Source organism: Vipera berus (assembly GCF_964194415.1).
Source record: "Vipera berus genome assembly, chromosome: 5".
NCBI classification, from domain to species: Eukaryota; Metazoa; Chordata; class Lepidosauria; order Squamata; family Viperidae; genus Vipera; species Vipera berus.
The window spans coordinates 33,247,987-33,274,654 of record NC_138207.1 but is presented as its reverse complement, the minus strand read 5'-3'; the positions used below and the strand labels follow the sequence as shown (position 1 = coordinate 33,274,654).

The 26,668-nt window shown below is 35.3% G+C and overlaps 1 protein-coding gene across 4 annotated transcripts in view; it reads left to right on the top strand.

Moving 5' to 3' along the window:
- ACSL3 (acyl-CoA synthetase long chain family member 3) overlaps nucleotides 1-25,767 on the top strand; it is a 67,558-nt gene extending 41,791 nt beyond the window's left edge. For all 4 annotated transcript variants that reach the window (XM_081329342.1, XM_081329343.1, XM_081329344.1 and 1 more), the window contains 12 exons: nucleotides 1,374-1,483; nucleotides 3,137-3,275; nucleotides 5,571-5,724; nucleotides 6,161-6,284; nucleotides 6,518-6,589; nucleotides 10,040-10,179; nucleotides 10,612-10,784; nucleotides 11,064-11,138; nucleotides 14,782-14,973; nucleotides 16,204-16,318; nucleotides 18,199-18,356; nucleotides 21,801-25,767. In XM_081329342.1, the coding sequence (XP_081185468.1) occupies nucleotides 1,374-1,483; nucleotides 3,137-3,275; nucleotides 5,571-5,724; nucleotides 6,161-6,284; nucleotides 6,518-6,589; nucleotides 10,040-10,179; nucleotides 10,612-10,784; nucleotides 11,064-11,138; nucleotides 14,782-14,973; nucleotides 16,204-16,318; nucleotides 18,199-18,356; nucleotides 21,801-21,964 (1,616 nt within the window). In that variant the 3' untranslated portion in view covers nucleotides 21,965-25,767. The remainder of the gene's footprint in view (nucleotides 1-1,373; nucleotides 1,484-3,136; nucleotides 3,276-5,570; nucleotides 5,725-6,160; nucleotides 6,285-6,517; nucleotides 6,590-10,039; nucleotides 10,180-10,611; nucleotides 10,785-11,063; nucleotides 11,139-14,781; nucleotides 14,974-16,203; nucleotides 16,319-18,198; nucleotides 18,357-21,800) is intronic.
- Nucleotides 25,768-26,668: the final 901 nt, after the last annotated feature.

Below are 26,668 nucleotides of genomic sequence, written 5' to 3'. Positions count from 1 at the left end.
AAGGCCTCCCCCATACTCCCGAAGCTTTGCACCCAAAGCTTTACTTCCCACCCATCAGAGTCTCTATAGGCCTTGGGCCTGCTTCCAAGTCCCACTGAGACTTTACAAGCCTTGGTCTTGCTCCCCAATCTGCTGTGTCCCATATCTTTCTCCCCACTTCCTCTCACCAGTTAGTTGCTTTGTAATGTAGATCACTTTTTATGGAAGCAGTCACTGCATCACATGGCCTTCCTACCCAGTAGAGCCAGATGGCTTTATCCTGGAAGCAGGTGCCAATTTGGGAGGGAGGTCAAGGAACAGAATGGCCTGCCCTCTTTCCCCAATATGATCTCCAAAGGTCCAGGATGTAGTCGGATCCAATCTGGGTGGGTCACTGGGACCAGAGGTTTAGTCTTCTGAGCTTTCAGACTGATGTTGCAGCCCATCCTCAGGGAACTTCTCTCTACTGGAATGTAAACCTCTGGTCCCGGTGACAGACCCAGACTGGATCCTGCAATATGTGTATTTGCCTTCATGTAGTGTTTGCGTTAGTGCTGGGTTAGCTATTTGCGCTACATTACTGGGCTGCAGCAGCATCCACTCCAGTCCAGGACAGCCTCCCTGTGACTTCCTGCCTGCTTCCTCATTGACTCTGCTTGTTGTAAAGAGGCAGGAAGTAACAAGAAGGTCCTCACTTAAGAACCCATCATTCTCATTTAATAATGGCAACAGGGACCCTTGGGTTTGCCAGCACTACTCAACGCAGACACATGAAATCACACTTTATTGCCACATTCCGTAGTGACAGAAGTTTGGGTTCCAGTTACCATTATAAGCTGAGGACTACATGTAGATATTCTGTTTACAGTATTTGAAGAAACATAGTTGCAGTGAGAAAATGAGTAGCTTGTGAAACAGGTAGTCCTTGGCTTACAACCATTCGTTTAATGACTGTTCCAAGTTATGACATCAATGAAAAAGTGACTTTTTCACACTTACGACCGTTGCAGCATCTGCATGGTCACGTGATTAAAATTCGGACTCTTGGCAACTAGCAGTGTCCTGGGGTCATGGGATCACCTTTTACGACCTTCTGATAAGCAAAGCTAATGGGGAAACCAGAATCACATAGCAACCTCGTTACCAAGTGTAACTGCAGTGATTCATTTAACAACTGTGGCAAGAAAAGGCATAATATGGGGCAGAATTCATTTAATTGTCTTCCCTAGCAATGGAAATTTTGGGCTCAAATTTTGGACTTGATTCCTTTCGCAGTTCAAAATATTGAATTTAAATCACTATTATACTGTGTATTTACACTATGTCATACATGTTTGAAATATTCTGAATATTTGCAGTAGGAAATAAATTGTTTCTTTCCCCTTTATTACTAGTTGTCACACTTTATGCTACTCTGGGAGGCCCTGCAATAGTGCATGGATTAAATGAAACTGAGGTGACAACCATTATTACTAGCAAGGAACTGATGGAAACAAAATTGAAGGTAAATACAGCCCTCAGGTATATACACCTCTTTTATTTCTTTAATATTGTGGAAGAAAACGTTACATGTGGCTTATTAGGAGTGGGGTCAGAATATTTATTGAGTTTTGTGTTTTTTATTGTTATATTGTTCTGTACTCCAGATTGTTACGTTTTGTTACTAAACTTTTTGAACTTTTAAAAATTTGTTGTAAAACATCCAGATCCTTCTGAAGTGGACAGCCATAAAAAATTAAATAAATAATAATATAACATCTTTCTTCTTTTCTGTTTTCTAAAGATTTTGTTTTCTTATAAAATCACACAAATACAAAAAAAAGGATGGCTTGTATGCAGGAAAAGATAATTAATATTTTCTGTGGTCCCTAAGTTAATGTTTAAATAATTCTGATATTTAGATGTGTCTATGTATCGTGCTAAAGAATAATGTAGCCATTTTTTTCTAATTTAGCACGATACGGAAACCCAACAACACTCTGTAAACTGTATTTTATGGCTTAACATACGGGTGTCAAACTCGCCACGTCACATGATGTGTCGCAATGTATCAATTTTTTTGCATTGCCAGAGCTGGGATGGACTCAGCCTCCACATGATGCAACCGGCCTGCATGCTGGCAGTTTGACACCCCTGGCATAACAGTTTGTATGAATTTAGTCCATTGTGTTTTTAAAAAAATATTGTAGAGCAAACTGGCCTACTGCAATGTGTGAGCATAGTCTTTTGCATTCCTAGATGATTAAGTATATTTACCTCTTTAAAAAGGGTTATTTCTTCTGCTTGGTATAATGCAGTTTACAAGAATGACAGAGCATAATGCACCTGTCTATTGTTCTTGATAGTCATTTCCTATTAACTAGAGTTGCACAGCTTTCAAGAGCTGAAGGCAGAAGGGTGCTCTGCTATTGTTAAAACCTCTCTATAACTCCTGAAATCTAATTCTGTTTTTCCAGGGTTGTGCTGCAATTCTAGAGGGCAGCTGTATGATCCCTGGAAAAGATTCAGCTACTTTAAGGAGTGGCAGAGAGGTTATACATGAACAATCCTCTGTAGTCCAAAGCATCTTATTGCTTTTGCGTCATAAGTCCAACATAGTTCATAATATATATAATTTAACATGCAAAGAAAGAGTGCAAGCATTTTTGAGCAGCTATCTTATAAATGCTGTGTTATGCCCATTAATCATTACTACAGTGTAAGCAACTTAAAATGGAAAGGAGGGAAAGGCTGGTAAATTTTAAAAGTGACAAAATGGGTTATTATCTGTTTGTACCCAGTGGAACAAACCATGGAAAAATCATGTCATATCTGAGGATTTTCCCATAAAAGGACTGAAAACATCTTATTTGAATATTAGTTTCGTGGGCCAAAATTTGATACCCAGCATACTTGAGGATCACATCTTTGAATAATCTGCTATATATTAAAACAGATAATATGCTGCCAAATGTTTTAAAAAATATCTGTCAGAGGAGTCAGCAGTAGAATGCGCTGAAGTAGATGTGAAGTAATATATATTTTAATGTCGGTTACTTGATCTTAAGCTGAATATAGTTTATTTGCTCTTAAGATGATTATAGTTTAATTTAGCAGATTTTTTAAAAATCTATGTGCTACGAAGATTCTAAGCACTATATATGTTCCTTCTCTGTAGTATATTGTTTCTCAGATTCCTCTACTACGTCACATTATTACTGTGGATGGCAAGCCAACATCATGGTCTGATTTTCCAAAAGGTATTATTGTTCAAACCATGTCATCTGTTCAAGCTATTGGAGAAAAAACAGAAAATAGTATGTATTATTCAATCGATATTTTTTTTCTTATGGTGATGGAATAGAGGTTGACAAAAGGTCTTTGACATATTTCCAAATAAAGATATTTGGATCCTGGAAACTCTTGCTGCTGAGTGCTGTCAATATTGGACTAGTAGGACCTGTCTTCTGAGTAAAATTAGGTTAACCGCCCTGTTAACCGCCCTGAGTCCCTCGGGAGAAGGGCGGTATAGAAATTGAATAAACCTAACCTAAACCTAAAATGAAAAACAGCTGTGTATGTTCCTTGGGAAAGAGACGAACCAAGGGAGGATAATAATTAAAATGAATATATCTCATGTTAAAGCTTCATTGCAGAGTGTATCCAAATAATCATTAGATTTTTTTAAAAATGGTAATGCCAATCCTTTAAAAGAAGATATCAGTTAAATTCAGTTCCTTGAATAGGAAGTGGCATGAATTCAGAGGCTCCCTTCAGAAATAGGTCCACAGAGAAGAGGTCAAGATATACAGTATGACAACTTTGATCTGAAGGGAAACAATGAACTAACAGAGCATGCTTGGACATACAGGTAGCTTCTGTTAGCAGCTCCTTAAAGTGTCTATATCTTTTCCAAGAACATGTGGCTAACCCTTATTTATTAAAAAAAAGGTAAAGGTTCCCCCGCACATGCGTGCTAGTCGTTTCCAACTCTAGGGGCCGGTGCTCATCTCCGTTTCAAAGCTGAAGAGCCAGCGCTTGTCCAAGGACATCTCCGTGGTCATGTGGCCGGCATGACTAGACGCCAAAGGCGCACGGAACGCTGTTACCTTCCCAGCGTAGTGGTCCCTATTTTTCTACTTGCATTTTTACGTGCTTTCGAACTGCTAGGTTGGCAGAAGCTGGGACGAGTAACAGGCGCTCACTCTGTTACACGGCACTCGGGATTCGACCCGCCAAACTGCCGATCTTCTGATCGACAAGCTCAGCGTCCTAACTCACTGAGCCACCGCGTCCATTTCTTATTTATCAAACTCCTCCACAAAAGTGCAGTAAACCTAAAACAAATGTGTTTAATTGTTTTTATTGATATATCAGAGAGGAAAATTTAAAAGCACAAGAAATAAATAATATAGTATTTATTTTGGGTTTTAGCAAAAAAATTCAAAGTAGTATCCATGTAGAAACAAAGCTAGACAAAGTCTTTTCTTCAGTGAAACAAAATATCATGTTTTTTCATCAGTCGCTTATCTATCACATTTAAACAAATACCTACAATTTCTATTGTACACTTATTTTAAGAATTCTCTGAATTAAAGTACATACTTGATCCCAATAACTCTTAGCCTTCTTGTTACTTATTCTTACAAAGGTGATAAAAGAGTTCTTATGTTTCCAGCATACTTTGACACACCATTATACATCTCTTTGACAATTTATCAGATGTTTAAGACCAATTTGTAAAAAAATTCTTTCAAATTATAGCTGAAAGTGAATTTCAGTCCCTTATTCCACTTATTCTGCCACTGATCTAGCATTATATTTAAATTTTTGCCTATTTAATTAGTTTGCCACTATGAGTTATTTATAAAAATAATGGAGGGATATAAATAAGTCAATAACATTAATTTTCAATAAAAGCCAATATCTATTGGCAATAACATGCTCATTAATTTGGGGGTTTGATCATTAGAATTGTTTTTTATTATTATAGAAATATTGTATAATATTCAACGTTAGATTAAAAGGTTAATTCATCTAAATGTATTTTATATTTGTAACTATCAAAAAAAGGTTGGAAGGGATCCTTTTTCTATTTTCCTTTTTTCCCTTGCACCTTCCCCTTCCCTATTTTTTCCTTTTTAATTCCCTTTTCTTTTTTATATTTTATCTTTTGCAGAAATTTAATAAAGTATATTTAAAAATAATAAAAAATATCATGGAAACCTTTTTCATTCTAGTTCCAATGTGCTATTTCAAAAGGCAACTGGACTTTTTTTTCTTGGAAGATATTTTGCTTCTCATCCAGGGAGCTTCTTCAGTTCTGAATGAAAGGTCTTTGAGGAAAAAACAAGAAAATCAATCCAGTTGCCTTTTGAAAAAGCACCTTTGGGACAATCATGACCTAGATGACTGATCTCCGTAGACATTTTTTCCATTCTAATATGAGTGCTGAAAGCTTGCAAGATTCTGAATGTGTTGGTTGTTGTCAAGAAAAGGAGATTGGTTGTTATCTATTAGAATGTGTATGTTTGGGGACAATTTAAAAATATTTTTGCACATGCCTTTTTATCTAATAAATATTTTTGTTTGTACCTTTTCTTTTTGTAAAGCATCTTTCAAACAGAAGTTGAAACCAGTATCATCCGACATTGCAGTTATTATGTATACAAGTGGTTCTACAGGAGTCCCAAAAGGTGTCATGATCTCTCATTACAATCTTATTTCTAGCATAACAGGGATGGCTGAAAGGATTCCAAATTTGGGGTATGTATTAAATTTACTTTAGGGGTTTAAATAGCTTTTATATTTCTTTACAATACTAGAATCAGTGATAATGCTTTCATTAAATCAAGATTATAATAGAAAACTAAATAATAGGAGAAAATCTGACTGACTGGAAAGAAAGGGTTGCTTTTCAGTTGTGCTTAACTACTGTTAACAGGGAACAGTGCAAGGGAGAAAAACTATTTAACAGAACTGTAAACAGTTTATATTGTTAAATGCATGTGGGCTTCATCCTTAGGGACATAAGTGCTTTTCTTTATACTACAAGAGAATTTGCATCTTTTATCCATATTGTTATGTTTTCTTTTGTTTGGTTTCTTGATGCAACAGTATGCCAAGATGTGTTTTAGAATATATTATTATCATCTTAGCAATGAGTTGGCATAATCTGACAAATATCTTAATTTGTTTTCAGAGAGAAGGATACTTACATTGGCTACTTGCCTCTTGCTCATGTTTTAGAGTTAAGTGCTGAACTTGTTTGTTTGACCCATGGTTGTCGAATTGGTTATTCATCACCTCAAACTCTAAGTGATCAGGTAAACTTTTTCAACAAATATGACACCATATATTTCACAGTATTTCCTAAATACAAAATGGAAGTATTTGTCTAAAAAAAATCAGGTTTTTTTTGTATTTCTGACAAAATATTCTTGGCCTATTTTCTGAAGTTATAGTAAAAACGTTTCTTTCTTTAGTATATGCTACATTGTGAACAAATAAAAGCAGATTGGATGAAGGTAACACATTACTTTGTCTATTTTTCTTTCAGTCATCTAAAATAAAGAAAGGGAGTAAAGGTGATGTGTCTGTATTGAAGCCAACTTTAATGGCAGCTGTTCCAGTAAGTTGATGCCTGCAACTTTAAAATATAGTTTAATATATGTGGAAAATATTTGTGAGCCGTGTGTGAGCTATGTGATTATGGAAAGTATATTTTTAAAGAAAAATATTCATATTTATGTATTGTATGCTTAGAATTTTCTTAAAACTGCATGAATAATGAATGATTGATTGCTTCAGGCTGAGTAAGCAGAGCCTGGAATATAAGGGAGCCAATTTCCAGGGACCAAGTTCATTGACCAAATGAACAAGAAGGGCTAATAGGCAGAATAGTCTTTAACAACTTTTCCTTCTAAATCAGGGGTGTCAAACTCATAAAGTCACATGATGTGTCGCGACATATTGCAACTTTTTCTCCTTTGCTGGCAATGGGGTGGGCGCGGTTTTGGCATGATGCATCCGGCCTGCAGGCCGGCAGTTTGACACTTCTATTCTAAATGCACAAAAGCATGAGATGGGAACAAGAAATAGCTTAGTTATTACCCTAGGAAATATCCTAGGAAATGCAGATAAAATGTAAATGCATCAGATTGAGCATATCTGGCTTGGTATGCATCATCACCATACAACATTCCTACATATTGTTGTGACAGAGTAAATGTATAACACACTGCAGTTTATCTCTGTTTGATATAATTTATTTCTATAACTTGGAAATCACGGATCGAATTGAGTGGGTAGTAACTAATCAAGGGTTTTAACTATTCCATTAAATTTTGCATTGGTCAAAATCTAACTCAGCTGCTGTATATAGTACTAGGAAATATATTTTAAGAAGAATTTGGACAAATTAGAATAGGGTCAGAGAATGACAGTGAGGATAATTGGGGACTAGAAATTAATCCTTGTGAAGAAACGTTGAAGGGAATTGAGAATGTTGACTTTTGAGAAGAGAAAGCTAAGGGTGTATATAATACCCTTTGGATACATGAATGGATGTCTTACAGAAAAAACTGAAGCTTTTATTCTACAGGGAGAAAATGGAAGGGTAAAGGGTATTCCTCAGAATAAGGGGTACTACGGAAATGGCATACTTCCTAGGTCCCACTAGATGCAATATTTAAGGGAAGGAATCTGGAGTGTACCCAGTTTAACCAGCTGATAAGAATACCATCAGGAAGAGATATTCCTGCAAATAATTTGACCTTGTGCTATGTAAGGCTTTAGAGATGATAACCAGTTCCTCGAATTGCACTCAGAAATAAAAAAAACTTGAAGTATATGCAACCTTCATAATATTGGTATGATATGGACATATACCACATATGAATACTACATTATTTTAAACATGTAATATTTTTTTTTAATCCCATTTATATCCCGCCCTTCTCCGAAGACTCAGGGCGGCTTACAATTTAAAGCACAAATCAATGTGCTTAGCAATAGCCTTCATTCTATGTATATAGAATGGGGAAGAACAGGCTCCAGCTCAACCCGACCAAAACTGAGTGGCTTTACATACCGGCATCTCGTCTTGTCCAAGAGGTTCCATCTTTGGTTATGGGGGGAGAGGTGTTGCCTCCCGTTGATAGGGCGCACAATTTAGGCGTCCTCCTGGATTCACGACTCAGTTTTGAAGATCATATTGGAGTCGTGGCCAGGAGGGCATTCGCCCAGGTTCGCCTGGTGCGCCAGTTGCGCCCCTATCTGGACCGAGATGCCCTACGTACGGTCACTCATGCACTCGTTACCTCTCGGATAGATTACTGCAATGCTCTCTACATGGGGCTGCCCTTGAAGACCACCCGGAGGCTCCAGCTGGTGCAGAATGCGGCCGCGCGGGTAGTGATGGGAGCATCCCGATACTCCCATATTACACCCCTCCTGCGTGAGCTGCATTGGCTACCGGTTGTCTTCCGGGCGAGATTTAAGGTGCTGGTACTTACCTTTAAAGCCCTACATGGCTTAGGCCCGGGATATCTGCAGGACCGTCTGCTGCCGGGGACGACTTTCCATCGCCCAGTGCGCTCACACAGAGAGGGCCTCCTCAGGGTGCCGTCGGCCAGACAATGTCGGCTGGCGACCCCCAGGGGGAGGGCCTTCTCTGTGGGAGCGCCAGCCCTTTGGAATCAACTCCCCCTTGAGCTTCGGATGGCCCCGGACCTCCGGTCCTTTCGCCGGGACCTCAAGACGTTCTTTTTCCATCAGGCTGACCTGGATTGATGATGGGTTTTTAAAAGTCTTAATTTTAACTGTATAATTAATATTTGGGGCTGTTATTTAATTTTTTTTAAACTTTTGTACTATTGGTTTTTATTGTTGTTAGCCGCCCTGAGTCCTCTGGGAGATAGAGCGGCATATAAGTCCCATAATAAATAAATAAATAAAAATATGCCTGCTTATTAGGGCTTTTGGCCCCACCCCAAGCAGCATTATTACAAAGTCAGCTTATTGCCCCCAACACTACAGATTAAAAGAAGCTTATAAAATTATTTTAAACGTAATATTAGAATGTGATAATTACTGATTAAAAGAAGTTTATAAAATTACTTTAAACATGTAATATTAGTTAGATCTGATAAGTACAGATTAAAAGGAGCTTATAAAATTTTACATTTTTTGCTTTTCATTCTCATTTCAACTGTTCGTGCCTTTTCCCATGAAAGTAACATGGTTAATTTAAGGTGCTACAGAATAACTAAAAATGCAACTTATTTTCTTATTATGTTTCATGCTTCATATCTGTATACTATTAATGCAATAACAGGTTAAGGAAGTAATTAATTAAAAAAGGAAAAAAACTTGACAACTTTATTAAAAGAAGTTCTATTAATGACATTAATGTATGGAAATTATTTAGGCATTTATGTCTTTTAAACATTGGAATTGCATTTAGGATACGTTTATATATAGTGATACACTATTCCATTCTTTTCTAGGTAAGCATACTTCAGCAGGCAGGCGATGAGAGAGGGAGAAGGAAAGGGGAAATGTAAATTTTAAGTCAAATAACATTGTAAAAAAAGCTTTCTAATTAAATCAGAATTTTTAGAATAGTTTTTGTACCTCACAATCATGTAGTTCATTGCTTGAAAAAAAACAAACAAAAGCAAAAACCAGTTTTCTGTACCCTGTGAGACTATGCATTCTTGTTTCCTCTCTCTTCTGGACTTTCAAAGGCTCACAATCATACGAAATGTATAACGACACATTATAGCCTTATGTTAAAGTAGTGTTTAGTTCCTTTAAAAGTGATGTGAATGTGAGCATGGGAAAAAAATTGGGACCATTGTAATAATTTTTCACTACATTCTTTTGCAGGAATAGTTTCAAAGTTTTGCCTTTTATCTGAAATTGTATTCTTAAATGTTTGAATGTTCAGGTTATTGGGGCAATCTAAGATTTTATCTATTATTAAACCATATAGTACTCCTCCAGATTACTGTAAATATATTAATGTATAACCCACTGCAATTTATCTCTGCTTGATGTAATTTATTTCTATAACTAGGAAATCATGGATCGAATCTACAAAAATGTTATGAATCGAGTTAATGAAATGTCCAGTTTTCAGCGCAACTTGTTTATTTTAGCTTATAATTACAAGATGGAACAGATTTCAAAAGGCTGCAGTACTCCAATATGTGACAGGTTGGTAAGAGAGGTTGATTTGTTTTTCTCCAAAGAGCAACATTTTTATGAAGGGGTGCAAGGCTCCTAAAAAGAGCCAATTTGGGAAATGGTAGAAGTTAGACTTACAAAACAGTAATTTTATTTTGGAAAGTTACTTCCAACTAGACTGTTTAAAAGAAAATAATACCTTATTGTATAAATTTGTTTATCTGTCTTTGGCTGTAACATGCATTCTTAATTAGGGAGTGTTCTATTGAGAAGAGGATAATTTATTTCTTGGTAGCCATGTATAGGATGCAATTGCATTTTTTATGAAACCTCATTTTGCAAAGTTAGTTAAATCTTCTGATTTGTTGTATATGCCATGATGGATAAACTGATGTTGTTAAGTAAAAGAAACAACTCCTCATGTTCTTCTTCCTCCCTACCCCCACCCCCTCTCTCTTTTAGCTTTGTTTTTCGGAAAGTCCGGATGCTGCTAGGTGGGAAGATACGAGTCTTACTGTGTGGAGGAGCTCCACTTTCTGCAGCAACTCAAAGGTTTATGAACATCTGTTTTTGTTGTCCTGTGGGACAGGGCTATGGCCTGACAGAATCCTCTGGGGCTGGAACAATAACAGAAGGTGAGTAGTATTTGTAGATCAGTAGATTTTAACAATATAATTGCCAGTAGATTGTAACAATATAATTGGGTGTTATCAGCATACTGGTTGCTATTATTTCAAAACACTGACATTGCATATTGTTAGTTATTCAGAGACATAATAAATTAGCTACTGCTAAGCTTGTAAGCCGCCCTGAGTCTTCGGAGAAGGGCGGGATATAAATGTAATTTTAAAAAAAAATTGCTACTGAAATTATTTCTGAATTTTTTAATTATGTTTTATTTTCCTAAATTTCAGTTTGGGACTACACAACCGGCAGAGTGGGAGCACCCTTAGTTTGTTGTGAAATCAAGCTGATGAATTGGGAAGAAGGTAGGAAGAAGCTTTAATGATTGTGTGATGGTTCTTTTGAAAAAAGTTGAATACATTAACATACTGGAAAGGCTTCATTGTTAGTGGCAGAAATGAGTGCAGGTTCTCCATTTAGTTTCTCTGAGTTCTAAACTAGGCCTCTCTGAAGCTCAATAGATCTAGCAATCCCTTCACCTAAATAAAGCAGATTTTTAATAATTTTGCTATCAACATTTGATCTGACAGCTGTTAGGTTTCAGCCCTGTTTTAGTTTCTGTTTCAGTCCTACTAGATTTAAGGCACCTCAAATTCTATTGTTCTAGGTTTGTATAGTTTTCAGCAGCATGTTGTGAAATGCCTCCTAAATCCTATTTCATCAAAGTAAAAAAAGGAGAGCCGGGATCCTGAACCTTTTATTAAATTGCAATGACTGAAAAATCAGTAGTTACCTCTTTTCCTCCAACAAAGAAAATTACAGATTTTTAATTTTTCACCTGATATAATGCTGATGCCATTAGCTTTGATAGTTATCTCTGGAATTAAGGGCATTTGTTTTTCAATATTACTATTAATATCAGTTACATTTATTTGCTGCATATCATTGTGAGGCTACTCTAGGCAGCTTACAATAATAAGGAAGAAATGAAGAGTTGTAAACAGAACAGAAGATAATAGAACAATAAATTTTCTTAGACATAAATAAAAGTTTTATTGATTATTTGCCATCCACCAAATTAACAAATATTTAACACATAAAATCAGAATACACCACAAAAAGTTATCATAAAAAGCAGCATATACAATTACAAAATACTAGCAATAAGCAATCTTACTTTGCTAATAAGGTGTTTTAACAAGAGTCCTACCACCATTCTCAGCATTTGGAATGTGCTGATTGTTACCTATGACAAAGTCATTTATAAAAACTCAGACGTATACCTTCCCTGTAGCAGTGTCTGCCCTCTGAAACAAGATTTCCACCAAGATCTAGATAGCACCAATTCTGCCATTAGAGGAACTATGAAGACTTGTTCATCCAGCCCTTATTGCTGCTGGCCTCCTGCATTTTGGTCCATCTGATCTTATAGGTTTTTATTTGTAGCCTCTCGGTGTTCACTGTTAGTGTTGCAATTTCATTTAATGAAGAAAATAAGAGGTGGATTGGTGGTTCTAAGAGGCCATCATGATTTCAAAACACTGTTTACTTTTGCCATTTTTATTTTAAAAACTAATAAATCTTCTGTGCTACCCTATGTTCTACATATGGGTGATTGTGATCATTACTACAAGTTGGAGCTGTTAGGAAGTTTGGTATTTAAAATATATATATTTGGCACAAAGTGAGAAAATAGATGTTTTCTTTCATCTGAGGTACGACAGCCACTGTGGTATAGAGACTGAGGTGCTGGAATAGGAGCAGGGGCATCCAGGTTCTAATCTGTCAGCCATGGAAGCTCTCTGCATCACCAGCCAATCACACTCCCCCAGCCCTGACAACTTCACAGAGTTGCTATAAAGAAAAAAAGGAGGAGGAGGTAGCTATCCAATGAAAGGTAGTATATATCTAATAAAAATAAAGCTTAAATGTTGCACATAGATGGTGGTCATAAGCCAAGAGAAAATATATACACCCTTGGTAGGAGGAATTCTATGAACTCCATTTTCCCCAGAAAGATTGGGTGTAGACTAATCCTTGTCTTTTTGTATCCTGATTAGTTTTATATCACGTGTCCTGTGATATATCACAGATAGGATAAAGGCAATATAGATTTAGGAGTCCTGAATTTTCATGTATTATAGCAGTAAACAAGTTCTTTTGACTATCGGTTGGTTGAATAAGTAACCTGTTGCATGCCCATACAATTCCTTCCATTGTAAGTGGATTTTTTTTAATTTAAGTATAAAAATATTAGTAGTATTGTTGATATTATGTGACTGTCCTCAGGCACAGACATTGATCTTGTCATTTCAGGAGAATATTCTATTTATATATTATTAAAACTCTCTTGTCTGTTTGTAACCTTAAATTAGCCCAAATGGTGCCTCATTGTATATTTTTGAGTCAAGATTCCAAATTTCATAACATACAGAATGCATACAAATCTGGGACCGTTGCTTTCATGTAATTGAAATTTCAATGGTTTCACACCAGCTCTATTTGTAAAGTTGTGACAGCTATAATATCTCCATAGTTCGCAGCAGTCAAATGATTGTAGTTTTTGACTATACTTCCCTAAAACTTTCTCCCAGCAAGTGGCAGGCAATACCAAAGATCAGCCAAGGAGGAAAAGGGAGGATGAGGCTTCACCAGGGCTCTACTTAGGGTCATGAGGGGAGGGAAAACAGTGCCACCTTATATTATACATGGAAAGTAGGATCACCCAGCAGGTCATGAGTTGTCTAGTTTAATTTATTTATCAAATTTATATGGCTGCCATCTGATACAAGGTGAATTTGGGGGAGGGGGGCATACAGTAAAATCAATAATTTATTTTAAAACCAAGATCATGAAAGAGTTAAAATCAATATGCCCTAATAAGCAGGCATATACATAGAATGAAGGCTACTGCTAAGCTTGTAAGCCGCCCTGAGTCTTCGGAGAAGGGCGGGATATAAATGGAATTTAAAAAAAAAATGTTATATGTGATGTAGCTACTGTGCAGGTTCCCTGGTGTCAGCAGAGGCCTTTTGAGGGCTTTCTGAAAGACAGAGAATTAACATCCACTGTGTGTATGTTAACAACTTTACAAGTATTATCAAGAAACCATAAATATTTGCAGAAGTTTACAGATTTCTTTTCATATGTAATGTAGAAGCAAAGTACGTGCATGGTACATGCTTTTTTAATATATATTTTCTAGCTGCACTTCCTATAGCCAGATTTTAAAATAAATAATCTGTCACATGGTGCACATAAATTTTGAACAATTATTTTAAAAAAATGCAAGATGAGAGATTAATAATATTTTCTGCATGTTTATTCTATTTCAAATAGTTAGGGTTCTTTCACTAAATATTGCATTTTAAAATTATATATATTTTAAGTATGATTGGTAAATAATATTAAGTGAAGAGAATACACAAGTATTTGCTAGTCTTAAAATCTTATTTCCATAATATTTGCAATGACTATCAAAATTCTAATAAATTATTTTTGCTGTTTATACTTGGATCACACAATGGAAAAAATTAGTCATTGTTAGTAAGATAAATATAAAAGGCTAGTACTGTGGAGCTGGCACTCTAAAAACTGTGATAACAGTGGATTACACGGGATTTAGCTAAAGAAGCCTTGAATTCAAATATTTATTATAAATGCTATTTTCGGGTCTATTACACACACTATATCTTTTTCACTTAACCTGCTTTGCATAATTTGTTTTTAATCACTTCATTATTGAAAAAGTTAACTTTTGTTTTTACTCTGCAAACTTGAGTTTATCTTGATGCAGAATTCTTGTTTATATATAATAATAAACCAAAACTGGCCCATTGCAAATTGGGGTTGCTAGCTACATCCATTGGCAGGAACAACAACAAATTTAGGGAACTCCTGGTTTGCTGCTTTCTGTAGGTATGGTAGTGTGTATATATGTGTGCATTTTTAAAAAATGTGGATATACAAATTTACTTGTGTTGAATTTGATATATATCTTTTCTATAGGCGGTTACTTTAATACAGATAAACCATACCCTAGAGGTGAAATTGTTATTGGTGGTCCAAATATAACTATGGGATACTACAAAAATGAAGAACGAACCCAAACTGATTTTATGGTTGATGAGAATGGAGAGAGATGGCTCTACACTGGAGATATTGGGGAATTCCAATCAGACGGGTGTCTAAAAATTATTGGTGAGTGTAGTATGGAGAACTTAATTGAAATACTTTTTGCTGCAAAATCATTTCACTATGGTAGATTGGGTTCTCTGGTATTTATTTGAATATATTTAGTGCTAAGTATATGTATGTTCTAGTGAAAGTTCATTCTTGCTTAGAATAGCATTTACTTTCAATACGTTGGAGAGTCAGCTTGGTGTAGTGATTAAGGCATCAGGCTAGAAGCTGGTAGACCACAAGTTCTAGACCTGTTTTAGGTATGGGCCATTCACTTTTCTCAGTCCTAGGAAGGAGATAATGGCAAACCACTTCTGAAAAACTTTGTCAAGAAAAATGCAGGGATTTGTCCAGGCAGTCTCCAAGGACATGATTGAACAGGATAGGCCTATAACCTTAGATTAGTTTTCTCTACCTTAAGCACCTTCCAAATATATTGATGTAAGTTCTCAGAATTCCTAGTCAGTGGTGATTGGTAAGAGCTATGGAACATAATACACTAAGGAGATTGCCTTAGAGCAGGGGTAGGCAACCTTGGCTCTTTTATGACTCGTGGACTTAAACTCCCAGAATTCCTGAGCCAGGCTGGCTCAGGAATTCTGGGAGTTGAAGTCCACGAGTCATAAAAGAGCCAAGGTTACCTACCCCTGCCTTAGAGTGTAAGACACATTGTACTAAATTTACACATTTTTATAATTAGTTTGACTACTAAGTTATAGAACACTCTTGTCTATGCTTATTTAGAGGTAAAAGTCTATATCTTATTTTCCTTTTTGGACAATATAATATCTGCTTGGATATTTGGACAATATCTTTTTGGATATTTCTTTTTGGACAACTTCTTTATTTCGAACAACTCTATTTACTAGATAGTGTTTAAGATGTAGTTATTACAGTAAATTTGAGATAATTGGAGTTCTGGGAAGATACACAGTGGGAAAGACATTGCATTCACTTCGTTATTTTAATATATTGGGTTAATTTCCAAATCAGTATTCATTTGACAGAGTAGTTCATGCTTTAGCTATGGTTGAGCAGTATATGTGAATTTATTTAGAAAGCTCAATTCAACATAAAAGCTCAGAGTTAAAGCTGTAAGTTAATAAAAGTTGTTCTATCCAGATTTTTTAAATGCTAGTAATTTTAAAGCAGAAATGAATAGTAGGACCTTCATAAATCTAACCTTTTATATCTAGAGATCATGTAGTTTAATCATTATAACATTCATTTTAATTTCCCATTCAATAGATCGTAAAAAGGATCTTGTAAAGCTTCAAGCAGGTGAATATGTTTCCCTTGGTAAAGTTGAAGCAGCTCTGAAGAATCTTCCCCTTGTAGATAATATTTGTGTATATGCAAGCAGGTAAGTAAAGCGGTGTAACTTTTTATTCATTTTTGCATGGGCAACATTTATTTTCTAGAAATGTCTTTCTTGGTATTGTGAGTTTTTGTGAAAAAAAAGCAGTATTTGCCTTTTAAACCTGTTCACATTTTGCAGAAAAAATATATTCCTTTTGGCTGCACTCAACATCAGGCATTATTAGGTTACTTCAGTTAATTTTGAATTACTGTCCAGAAATGCCATATTTAGCTCTTTCTGAAAGTCAGCTGTTGATACGTTTTTTCTCCCATTGTCCACAGAATCAGAATTTTCATATGATCCCTCAGCCTAGAGCCTGTTTGCTTCTTACAGCTGTGTATACTAGAAGGAGACTTTTTAAAATCCTGGAGTTATCTCTCCCACAGCTATCTCACCGGGCAGGTTCCCTGGAGTGTCTTGAAGCCCTGACTCTGCCCTTTTAAGAAAAATAAAGAGCCCCAAACAAGAGAAGAGAAGTTGGGAATAGATTTTTGCTTGAGGAAAAAGATCATGTTTCTGCCTGCCTGAGTTTATTGTTTGTTTTTCATTTTGTGTTTTTAGTTGATAGAGCATTTAACTCTCAGATTCCAAATCTCTTTTGTCTCGTCCTTAATATCACTAGAGGTTGAACAAATTAAAATCCACTAGTCATTAGATGAAAAAATATCTCTGACCGACAGTTCCAAAATGCTTTCCTGCTTTTCCTATTATTTTATCATTACTAGTCTAAGACTTCTCTACTCTCCCAGTTTAATATATTTTCATTATTTTGATGTCCAAATTCTGTTTTGTGATTTTGGTTCTATAAGACCTTGTGATAAGACAACATCTTATCCCTTGTAGATAAGACAATACTTAAGATAATAATAAAGTTACATTAATTTTTTATTTATATTTTTCCTATTTTGTATTGTGTGTTTTATTTTACATTCTTAATTTCATACTGTAAAGTGACTAGAGAAATTATGTAGCAATGTAATTTTTTTATTTAAAGTATACTAAATATTCAGGCTGGATTTGGCATTTTTTTTCTACCTAAAGTGTCCGTTCCAAGGACCTTGGATAAACAGGTGTGGGTGTGTTACACGCTCATAACATTTGGGGATTCACAAAACTGGGGGAATTGCCCCAGAAGAAAAGCTTTAAGCTTCAAAAGAATCTTGAAAGACTTCAACTTGGCTTATCAAGTATACTAAATATTCAGGCTGGATTTGGCATTTTTTTTCTACCTAAAGTGTCCGTTCCAAGGACCTTGGATAAACAGGTGTGGGTGTGTTACACGCTCATAACATTTGGGGATTCGCCCCAGAAGAAAAGCTTCAAGCTTCAAAAGAATCTTGAAAGACTTCAACTTGGCTTATCAAAAAATGATTTTCAGTGATATGAAATACAAGGTTCTACACTTAGGAAAAATCAGTTACATAGGTTCAAGAGAAGTAGTACCTAGCTTAGTGATAGTACTTTTAAGAAAAATCTGGATGTCTTGGTGGATCATAAGTGTAAGCGTTTTCAAGAAAATATTGGACAAATATTTCTCCAAGATGATATGAGGATTCCTATACTGAGCATAGGGTTGGACCAGGCGGCCTCTAATGTCCTTCCAATGCTAGGCAGTTAAAGAATCTACTATATTATATTGCTAAATATATCTGATTTATAAGCCATGTGATGGATTTACTACATCTTTGAGGAACATAAAAATAATGTATTAATAACTCTGAAAAATAGGGATGCTGTCACAATTGAAACTTTTGTGACAAAAATTACTTAATTATATTTGGAGATTTTTTTTTAGAAAAAAATATAAACGTAGAAAATTACTAACATTTTATTAAACAGATGAGGAACTTAATTATGAAATTGTACATATCTCTTTGTATTAGTTTCCATTCTTATATCATTGGATTTGTTGTGCCAAATCACAAAGAACTTAAAGAATTAGCAAGAAAGAAAGGATTCAGAGGAACTTTGGAAGAGATATGTAATAATTCTGAAGTGGAGAAAGAAGCACAGAAGCTTTTGGCTGAGGCTGCTAGAACAGGTAAGTTATCAATATTGTTCAAGTTACCATGTAAAACAAAATTACTAAGAATTCATGAGGATACATTAGTGTTCCCTAGAGATATTCTGAAATATATTATTAAGATTCTTATTTATTATTATTACAACAGGATTAGGACAAACAAATCCCATAGAACTGCCCAAAATTGTATCTCAACACCGTTTCCCATTATGACAAACCAGATGAATCCAAGAAGCTCATAATCAGAATATGAAAGAAGCACCCATGTGCATAAAATAGAAAAATCTTTTATTTTCAACTCAAAATATTGAATCCTGGAAGTTTTACCAAATATTGGATCAATCATGATTCAGCAGACACAAATATTATAACCCTTTTTTATGTGTGGAACATGGGAAAGAGCAAGATTCAGAAATACTCTTTGGCTTCAAATTTATTTAATTATCAAATCAGTCATTTTTATAATAATCTTAGTGGCCAATGGACAATAAGAAAGTAATGTAGAAGCTGTTACACTTTGCTGCCAGTCATCCATATTTTTTCAATGCAGCTTGGTAGTCTTATTCCTAATTTTCCTTATATTTTAAATACAGTCACTTGCCCTTGGTGGATAGGTTTCAGATTGAAAGGAATGAGAGGAAAGATAACTGACTCTGAATTTTGATATCTTACTACATATAACCCTTTAAGCAGATACTTTCCCTTTGGAAGCAGACATGCTGGCAAAAATATTAAATTTTGTTCTCCCCTTGGTTGCCATTTCTGCAACCAGAAGCCTGTCTACCAGGGGAAATGACCAGTGTGGACTTGTCATCCCTTTCACTCTTGGTCACATAGGCTGGAAAATGCAAATACTACTCAAATCCAAGGGTTCAGCCACTGCATGATTTTACAGTCTGACCTGCCAATTTCTCCTGGAATTCACCCAAGGATATTTGTAAGAGGAAAAAAAATGACAAAAGATGACTTATTGTGGCTGTCTTTGGGTTGTAAAGGTTCTTTATAAAGAAAGCTGAAGTGCAGAAATTAGCCTGGCTATAAATTTCTACTCACAGGGATCTAAAGTACCTATGAAGGTTGCCTCAAAGTGAAAGAGGCAACCAGAAACCTTAATACCAATCCCCATTATTCCAGCATTGAGTCCAATAGACTCTCGAGGCTGTTTCTTCCTTGGGGCTAGTTCTCTAATCAGCTTTTTAACAACACAGGTCCAGAACAGCTCCCTCGTAGCACATGCTATTTAAATGCCTGATGCTTCACTTCATAATTCTACCCAGATTAACACACACCTCTGCCCCTACTTCAACCTATGTCAGCAGCAGTCGGATGTAATTATTTCTTTCTGCTATTCTAACCCACACAGAAGAATGCAAGAGATAACACCCAATGCTTAAAAAATATTAAATAGCTGCCAATCTGAGTGGCTAAAACAGAACGCTCAAAATACCTCAATCTGGAACAATCAAGTTTCTAGAATAAGACATCAAAACAGCCTTTTCAATTGATACATAAAAAATGTGAACATATTTCTGTGCATGTACAAAATATTTTTCAGTGCCATCCTCCTGCTATTGCTTTCCTACAGTGTTACTCAGAAATAAGAAATATTCACTGTGAGAACTGTTTATAGGGCCAGATGAATTATATTCCAGGTTATTGAAGGAAGCTTAATATACAGGTAGTCCTCAATTTATGACCGCACTTGGGACCAGAATTTCCGTTGCTAAGCAAGACAATTGTAAAGTGAGTTGTGCCTGATTTTACGACCTTTTTTTGCAAATCACTGCAGTTGTTAAGTGAATCAGGATCTTCCCATATACTTGGTTTGTTTAGAAGCTGCTGGGAAGGTCGCAAATAGCAATCACATGACCCCAGAACATTGCAACTATCATAAAGCACCTGATAGTTGCCAAGCACCTGAATTTTGATCATGTGACCCCAGGAATTCTGCAGTGATAGTGCGAGGATTGGTTGTAAGTCACTTTTTTCCAGTGCCATTGTTACTTTGGTCACCAAATGAATGGTTGTAGGCTAAGGACTACCCATACTGTATTATTTTTAGGAAATCCTGGAAAAATAGTAAATAGACAATGCCTCTGTTTTTAAAATGAAAAAGATCCGGGGAACCAAGGACTCATACTGATACTGTGATATAATGTAGAATTCAGTCCTGCCTTAAATACAGAGCCAGCTGCGTGACTTTGGTCAGTCATTCTCTCTTCCTTAAGGAAGAAAGCAGTGGCAAATTACTTCCAAAAACATCACCAAGAAAATTTCAGGGACTAATCCAGAAGTCAATAATGTCTTGAAGGTACCCTTTCCCCCAACCCAAACCTTGGCAATAATTACATTACAAACTTAATATATACCAGTAGATGTGGCTAAACAAAAGCATATTTTTGTAATACAATTTTAAATTGTGGAAACGTCCATTTTCTTTTGAATTGATCAAGTTCTAGCTAGAGTATTATGCTTGAATGTGGGTACCATAGTTAGGAATAATTTAGGTTAAATTCAAAATGATTCAGAAAAATGGAATGAAAATGATCAAAGGACTAGAAATCAAGTTCTGTGAAGAGATACTGAAAATAGTGGGGATTTTAATCATGGGAAGAGAAGAAAAGATATTGCCTGTATAAAGCTCAAATCCTCTACCTCAGGGGTCCTGAACCTTTTGCGTGACAGGGACCAACTCCATGGAGGGTAGGTTTTTTGCAGACCGGGAGGGCATGGTTTCACATGCTGCCTGGACCTGTGTATGCACAGATGGGGCATAACTCGCTTGCGCCTCCTGGTTTGTGGGAAGCTGCAGACTGGTGCCTGTCCACAACCTGGAGGTTGGAGACTCCTGCTCTACTCCATTGTTCTAGAATGTGGGTTACCAAACAATGCATTTTAAGTTGTAGAAGGAAGATTCTAATTAAATAGTTCAAAATATTTTTTCTAACAGAACAATGGAAACTGTTACCCCACTATTTTGCTAGATATGTTCAAAGAGAGGCTAGCTAGCCTTCTATCAGGGATACTTTAAATAGGGATATTTTAAATTCATCCACTGAACTGGGGACTGGACTTGATTATGCAAATATTGCATTCTAACTTTTATGATTTGACTTTTCTCGCTGAGTTTGTGTAAGAGCTTTCTAAAGACTTCAAAGCTAACCATCATTAAATTTTGGGTCCAGACACTTCATGAGCAAATACTACACTGTATTTCTTAAATTTCAAAAAAGAGTAAAAGTTCTTTCCCACACTGTACATTTCTTAACATTCATAATTGCCATATCTCTGACTTCAGGTCAAATAGCCCAGAGGTTTTAGATGCTTCTCATAAGGAAAAGTGTTAAAATTTACATTTTATCTTTTTCTGCATCTATTCCAAGTTTATAGCATTTGTCCCAGGATTATAATAACCTTTTAAATATATAATTTGTAAGCTGAAATTTTATCTTTCTGTTCCAGCTAATCTGGAGAAATTTGAAATTCCCCTCAAAATTCGGTTGTCTCCTGAACCTTGGACCCCTGAAACAGGTTTGGTGACAGACGCCTTCAAACTAAAGCGTAAAGATCTTACTGCACATTATCAAGAAGATATTAATCGAATGTATGGAACAAAAGTAAAATAACTCATCCCTCTCTTTTTCTCTCTTTGTCTTTTTTATTTTTTATCACTTTGCTATGGTGAGCTCAGATCAAATAGGAAATACTTGAACTCTAAGTCCTACCACTTGGGACCAACCTTAAAACATCTCTCCTTCCTTTTAGCATATGCTGTTACTTCTGATAATATCACCATCTTTAAACTGACAGGATTAGTAAAATTCTAAGGCAGCAATTTTTTGTCTGTCTTCATTTGTTCCAGTCTCTTGAGCTATCTTGTTAATGTGTGAATTTTCCTATAAGTCCATTTGGACTACCATGATTTTGAAGTCTCAAATTTTTAAACTGGATATATAGATCCTGTATAATGTTCTGTTTATTTGTAACTTTTTTGAAGTTTGGCTAAATAGAGGAAGAACTTGGCTATAAAACAAATTAATATTCTAAGCCTTTTTTACATGCATATTTCAATATTAAAGAGCTATCAATGTGAAATTATGTACAGTGAAATCACTTATAGTTGAAAATCATTGTTAGCCAGAAGATGGAGGTTATTTGTTGCTGTGCAATTATTTTGGATCAAATTATCAGAGAAATCATCTGAGATTCTGACTAATAGAGAACAACTGAAATATATGCCTGACAATTTCCTCCTACATATATATTTTATTTTTAATCTCAGATAAGGAAAATGGTCATGGCAAAATGCTGTAAGTGTGAGAACACCTGCAAACGAAAGTATATCAATATTTTATTCGTGCAGAGTATGCTGTCACATAGAAAATGTTACATCTGTGAATCACCTGCCTAGCACAGGTAATTCACTTTTCAAAATGCATTCAGACCATTTAACAAAAAAAATGAATTATCGAAACTAGTGAGAACTCAGTTTTAATTGAATTAAATTTTTATTAGTAATCTGTTTTTCTCAATGGGTCTTTTATTGTATTGATTGTATTGTTTTACAATTCAGACCCATTCCTTTTATTTGTATGTGTAAATCAAAAGTTCATTAAATAAATTTAAAGTCCATTATGGCCGTTTCCTGCATGAGTCAGCTAAAATAGATCAGCATTCTTGCATACCTTTCAATGGGGAAGAAGGTATGGTGGGGTGGGAAAGTTCCCTGTATCAGTTTATAATGGATTGTGTACTTGGAGTATATTTCCAATGAATCATTTTTTGTTTTTATATTCTCTTTGTTTTAACTGTCATGAATGATGATAGAAGTGACATTTTTAATTACCTGGTTATAGGAATCTTGGGTGTATTATTTGGGCGGAATGTAAACAATTCTTACAAGTTAGCTATGTTTGTGGACATAATCCATGCCAATTTTCTTTGGATTTCTAAACATTGTTTATGCACTAAATCTGTCACTTGACCGTAAGTTCCATTTTTTTGGTCCCTTTGAAATAGTACTGCAAAACCTTTGGCTCTTGACCATCTGCCCTAGTTCGTATAGATGTTTATGCAAAAGCAGAGCAGACCTGATCCCAAACTGGGAAAAGCTCAGGTGGACCATGGAAGTGTGCTTTTCTTACCATTCAAGAGATGGCGATTATTCTCTTCTGCATGAGCATCTATATCCATGATGATTTAAAGTTCCACACATATATAAGGTCTAAATATGAGTTTCATTTATCCAATTATACAGGCAACTTGAGAACATGAAACATATATTAGCAATGTTATTTACAAAATGCTTTGATTTCCTTTCTGTGATGCAACAAACTACCACAGTAGCACACCCTATGATTTTTAATCTGTATCTGATTAATGCAGCAATGATTACCAACTACGTATGTACACTGTTCAGCCAACATTAAGTACTTTTGAAGCCATTGGTTTCAGTTGACAATTTAGTGCTTGTTGCTTCTTTTCCTGTCAGAAATGCTGGTTTTCCAACTGTTTAATTTTGCAGACTGCTATTCTATGCTTTCTACAATAGCTTTTATTTGAGAAACAATACAATTCAGTTGCATTTTAATTAGAAAGACAAAAATTGTGTACAGCAGAACATTTTCTTCTAATATGAAGAGTTTAGAACAGGAAGTTATTTATAATTGTTAATGCTTTATTTTTTGGAAAATTAATCTGTACTAAGAGTGATCTGTATTGGGTTCCAGTTCATGAAAATGTTATTCTGCTTACCACATGGAATGAAATTGGTCAGTGAAAAAAAATACAAATTTTAAGTCCCATACTTAAATCAACAATGTGTGTTTTCCTGTTAAAATTCACTTTATAATTTGTAAAAAAAACCACTAGGGAGTGTTGTAAAAAACTAATGAATATTGTCTGGATTTCACATATTCCTAGTTCTATTGTATAATAGCTGGGTGTGGCATTGGGATACAAATTAATCCTCTGTTTTACTATTTCATTCTATGGGGCTAATCTCTTGTCACTGTTATTTCTAGAATTGTTTAAATGTATTCCTTCAAAGGATTATGTGAGGACTTGAAATACAGTATGTAATGAGAGAAACTGCATACTGTGTTCTTCCACATGCTTTCAATCCCAGACTTCCTTGTGTAGAGGTTTACAACAAAAGGGGTATAGGCAATGTATGGGCTACATAGAATATGGTGCAATATACTCCTTTCTCTCCCCCTACAAAACTTTGAGTCATTACTCACTTACAAATAGGTTTACACTTTAAAAATGTTCATGATGTAATTTCCTATGTTGATGTTCTTCATGTGGAATTACAATAGGAAATATCTCATGATTACTATGTAACATTTTTATGTTTTTAGAGTCGTGTAATAAGCAGATTTGCTGTAGTTATGTTAAACTCTTGGAGCATTGATTTTTTCTCATTGTAAAGAATTAGTTTTCAAAGACTACAATAGTAAAAGTGACTATGGTCTTCTTCCCATTGACCTATTGCCAGGGTATATTTGCTTCATGTTTCATCTCCACAGTATGTGGACAAAAATACAATAATGTTAGTGGGGGCAATCACATGCATGTTTTTTGCCTTGTCTTCCCTTTGAAAACGAGATAAGAATTGAAAGGGTTGTCTCTTTCAATAGAATTTCAGTCTTTCTGGGCATTGCTGTGGGAATGCTGCATGAAAGAGTCAAAGCACTACTAACCAGTTTCAGTTCATTTCACTTAGATGGGATCCCATGCAAATTCTATTAAAAACAACTATAGCAGCAGTTATTATATCCTTAGTATCAGAAAACAGTTTTCGGTGGATGCAGTTTACAGATATACTACTTCTGTTTACCTCAGGGGAAACTGTCCTCTAGCAGTAAAATGTTTTGCTGGATTTGAAAGATATTTTGCCACAATTGTTAAATGCAGTGTGCAGTTAAAACCTTAATGAAGCCCTATGTCTGTGTTATAGGTTCTCATTTGCTTTAAATAAAGTTAAGAAAAATACATTGAATTCAAACACAGATGTGTTTCATCCATTAAAGCTTGAGGTTTTGTATAGTAAACTCAACAAAATTAAAATCCTTTGAAAATAACATAAAATAAGCTTGTTTTTCTGCTTTTCATTTCCACTTATTTGGATTTTGATTTTTCAAGTATATTAATTGTTAATGTTCTTTTATACTGTAAAAAATTATCTGTAAGAGATATCTTCTAACCAGGTAAAAAGAGGGAACTTTAAGGCTGTACCCATGTTACACCAAACTGAAATGGAACTGGATGACCAATTGTTCTAGCAATTGGTTATTTAATGAAAATTCATGGACTTGATTGTTATTCTGAACAGCCTAAAATGTGTCTATTACTACAGAGCTTTATTGTATGATTATTTATTTTTCATTGGACATTGGACAAAATAAAATTGAGTTTCACAACTTTACTTTTTTCTTGTGTCTGAGTTTTCACTTTAGGGGCATTAATTCTAATCCTAACCACCTAGATTGGGGAAAGCAACATGTGGTCTTCCAGATATTCTATCCTCTGTTGGCCATACCAGCTGCAGTTGTTGGGAGTTGAATTTCTAAACCTGAGACATTTTAGCCATTCCTTCCATAGAATATTACATGAACTCTTATACATGTATATATGAAAAGGAGTTATTTCTAAGTATATTGGTGCACACTGAATAGAAATTGTTATCTTCAGTTTGCACAAAGAAGGAATTTTGTTTTTTTAATGCCCAGGTTATCATTACAATCATCATATCACATTCTCTTTTCCCATGACCCATCCTGCTTATATGAGCATTAAAGAAAATTGGATTGAAATACTTATTAGCTCAAACAAATGCCTATTGGTCAGAAGAAAAAAATATTTTTAAAAATATGTTAAAAAGTCTGCTTCTAATTTTTGTAAGCAGTTGAGCATTTTGTCTTAAATTAGCAAGTTGCTCTAGAAAATGATGAATATGAACCAATACCAGATTTAGTGTTCAGAGGGATATTTTCAGGACCCACTTCAACTAATCACGGTGGAGCAGGGGGCCCAAGAGCGGATTTTATTTTATTTTGTTTCATTACAGATAACAGCATTTAAATGTAATGGTTGCTAAGAATGTCTTAAGCAGCAATTCTGGTTAGTCCAAAGGATTCTACTTCAAGGTTCTAATTCTCAAATCATATCAACTGATTCTAGTGACTGTAGGAATCAAAATACTTTCTACATTCCTACAAGCAATATTAAGAGAACTTGTCCTCTTTCCCTTTTGCCTTAAATGTTCATCTATGTGCAAAGTTCCTGACTTGACTTTGACATAATCTGATGTACTTATTCCCAGAGTA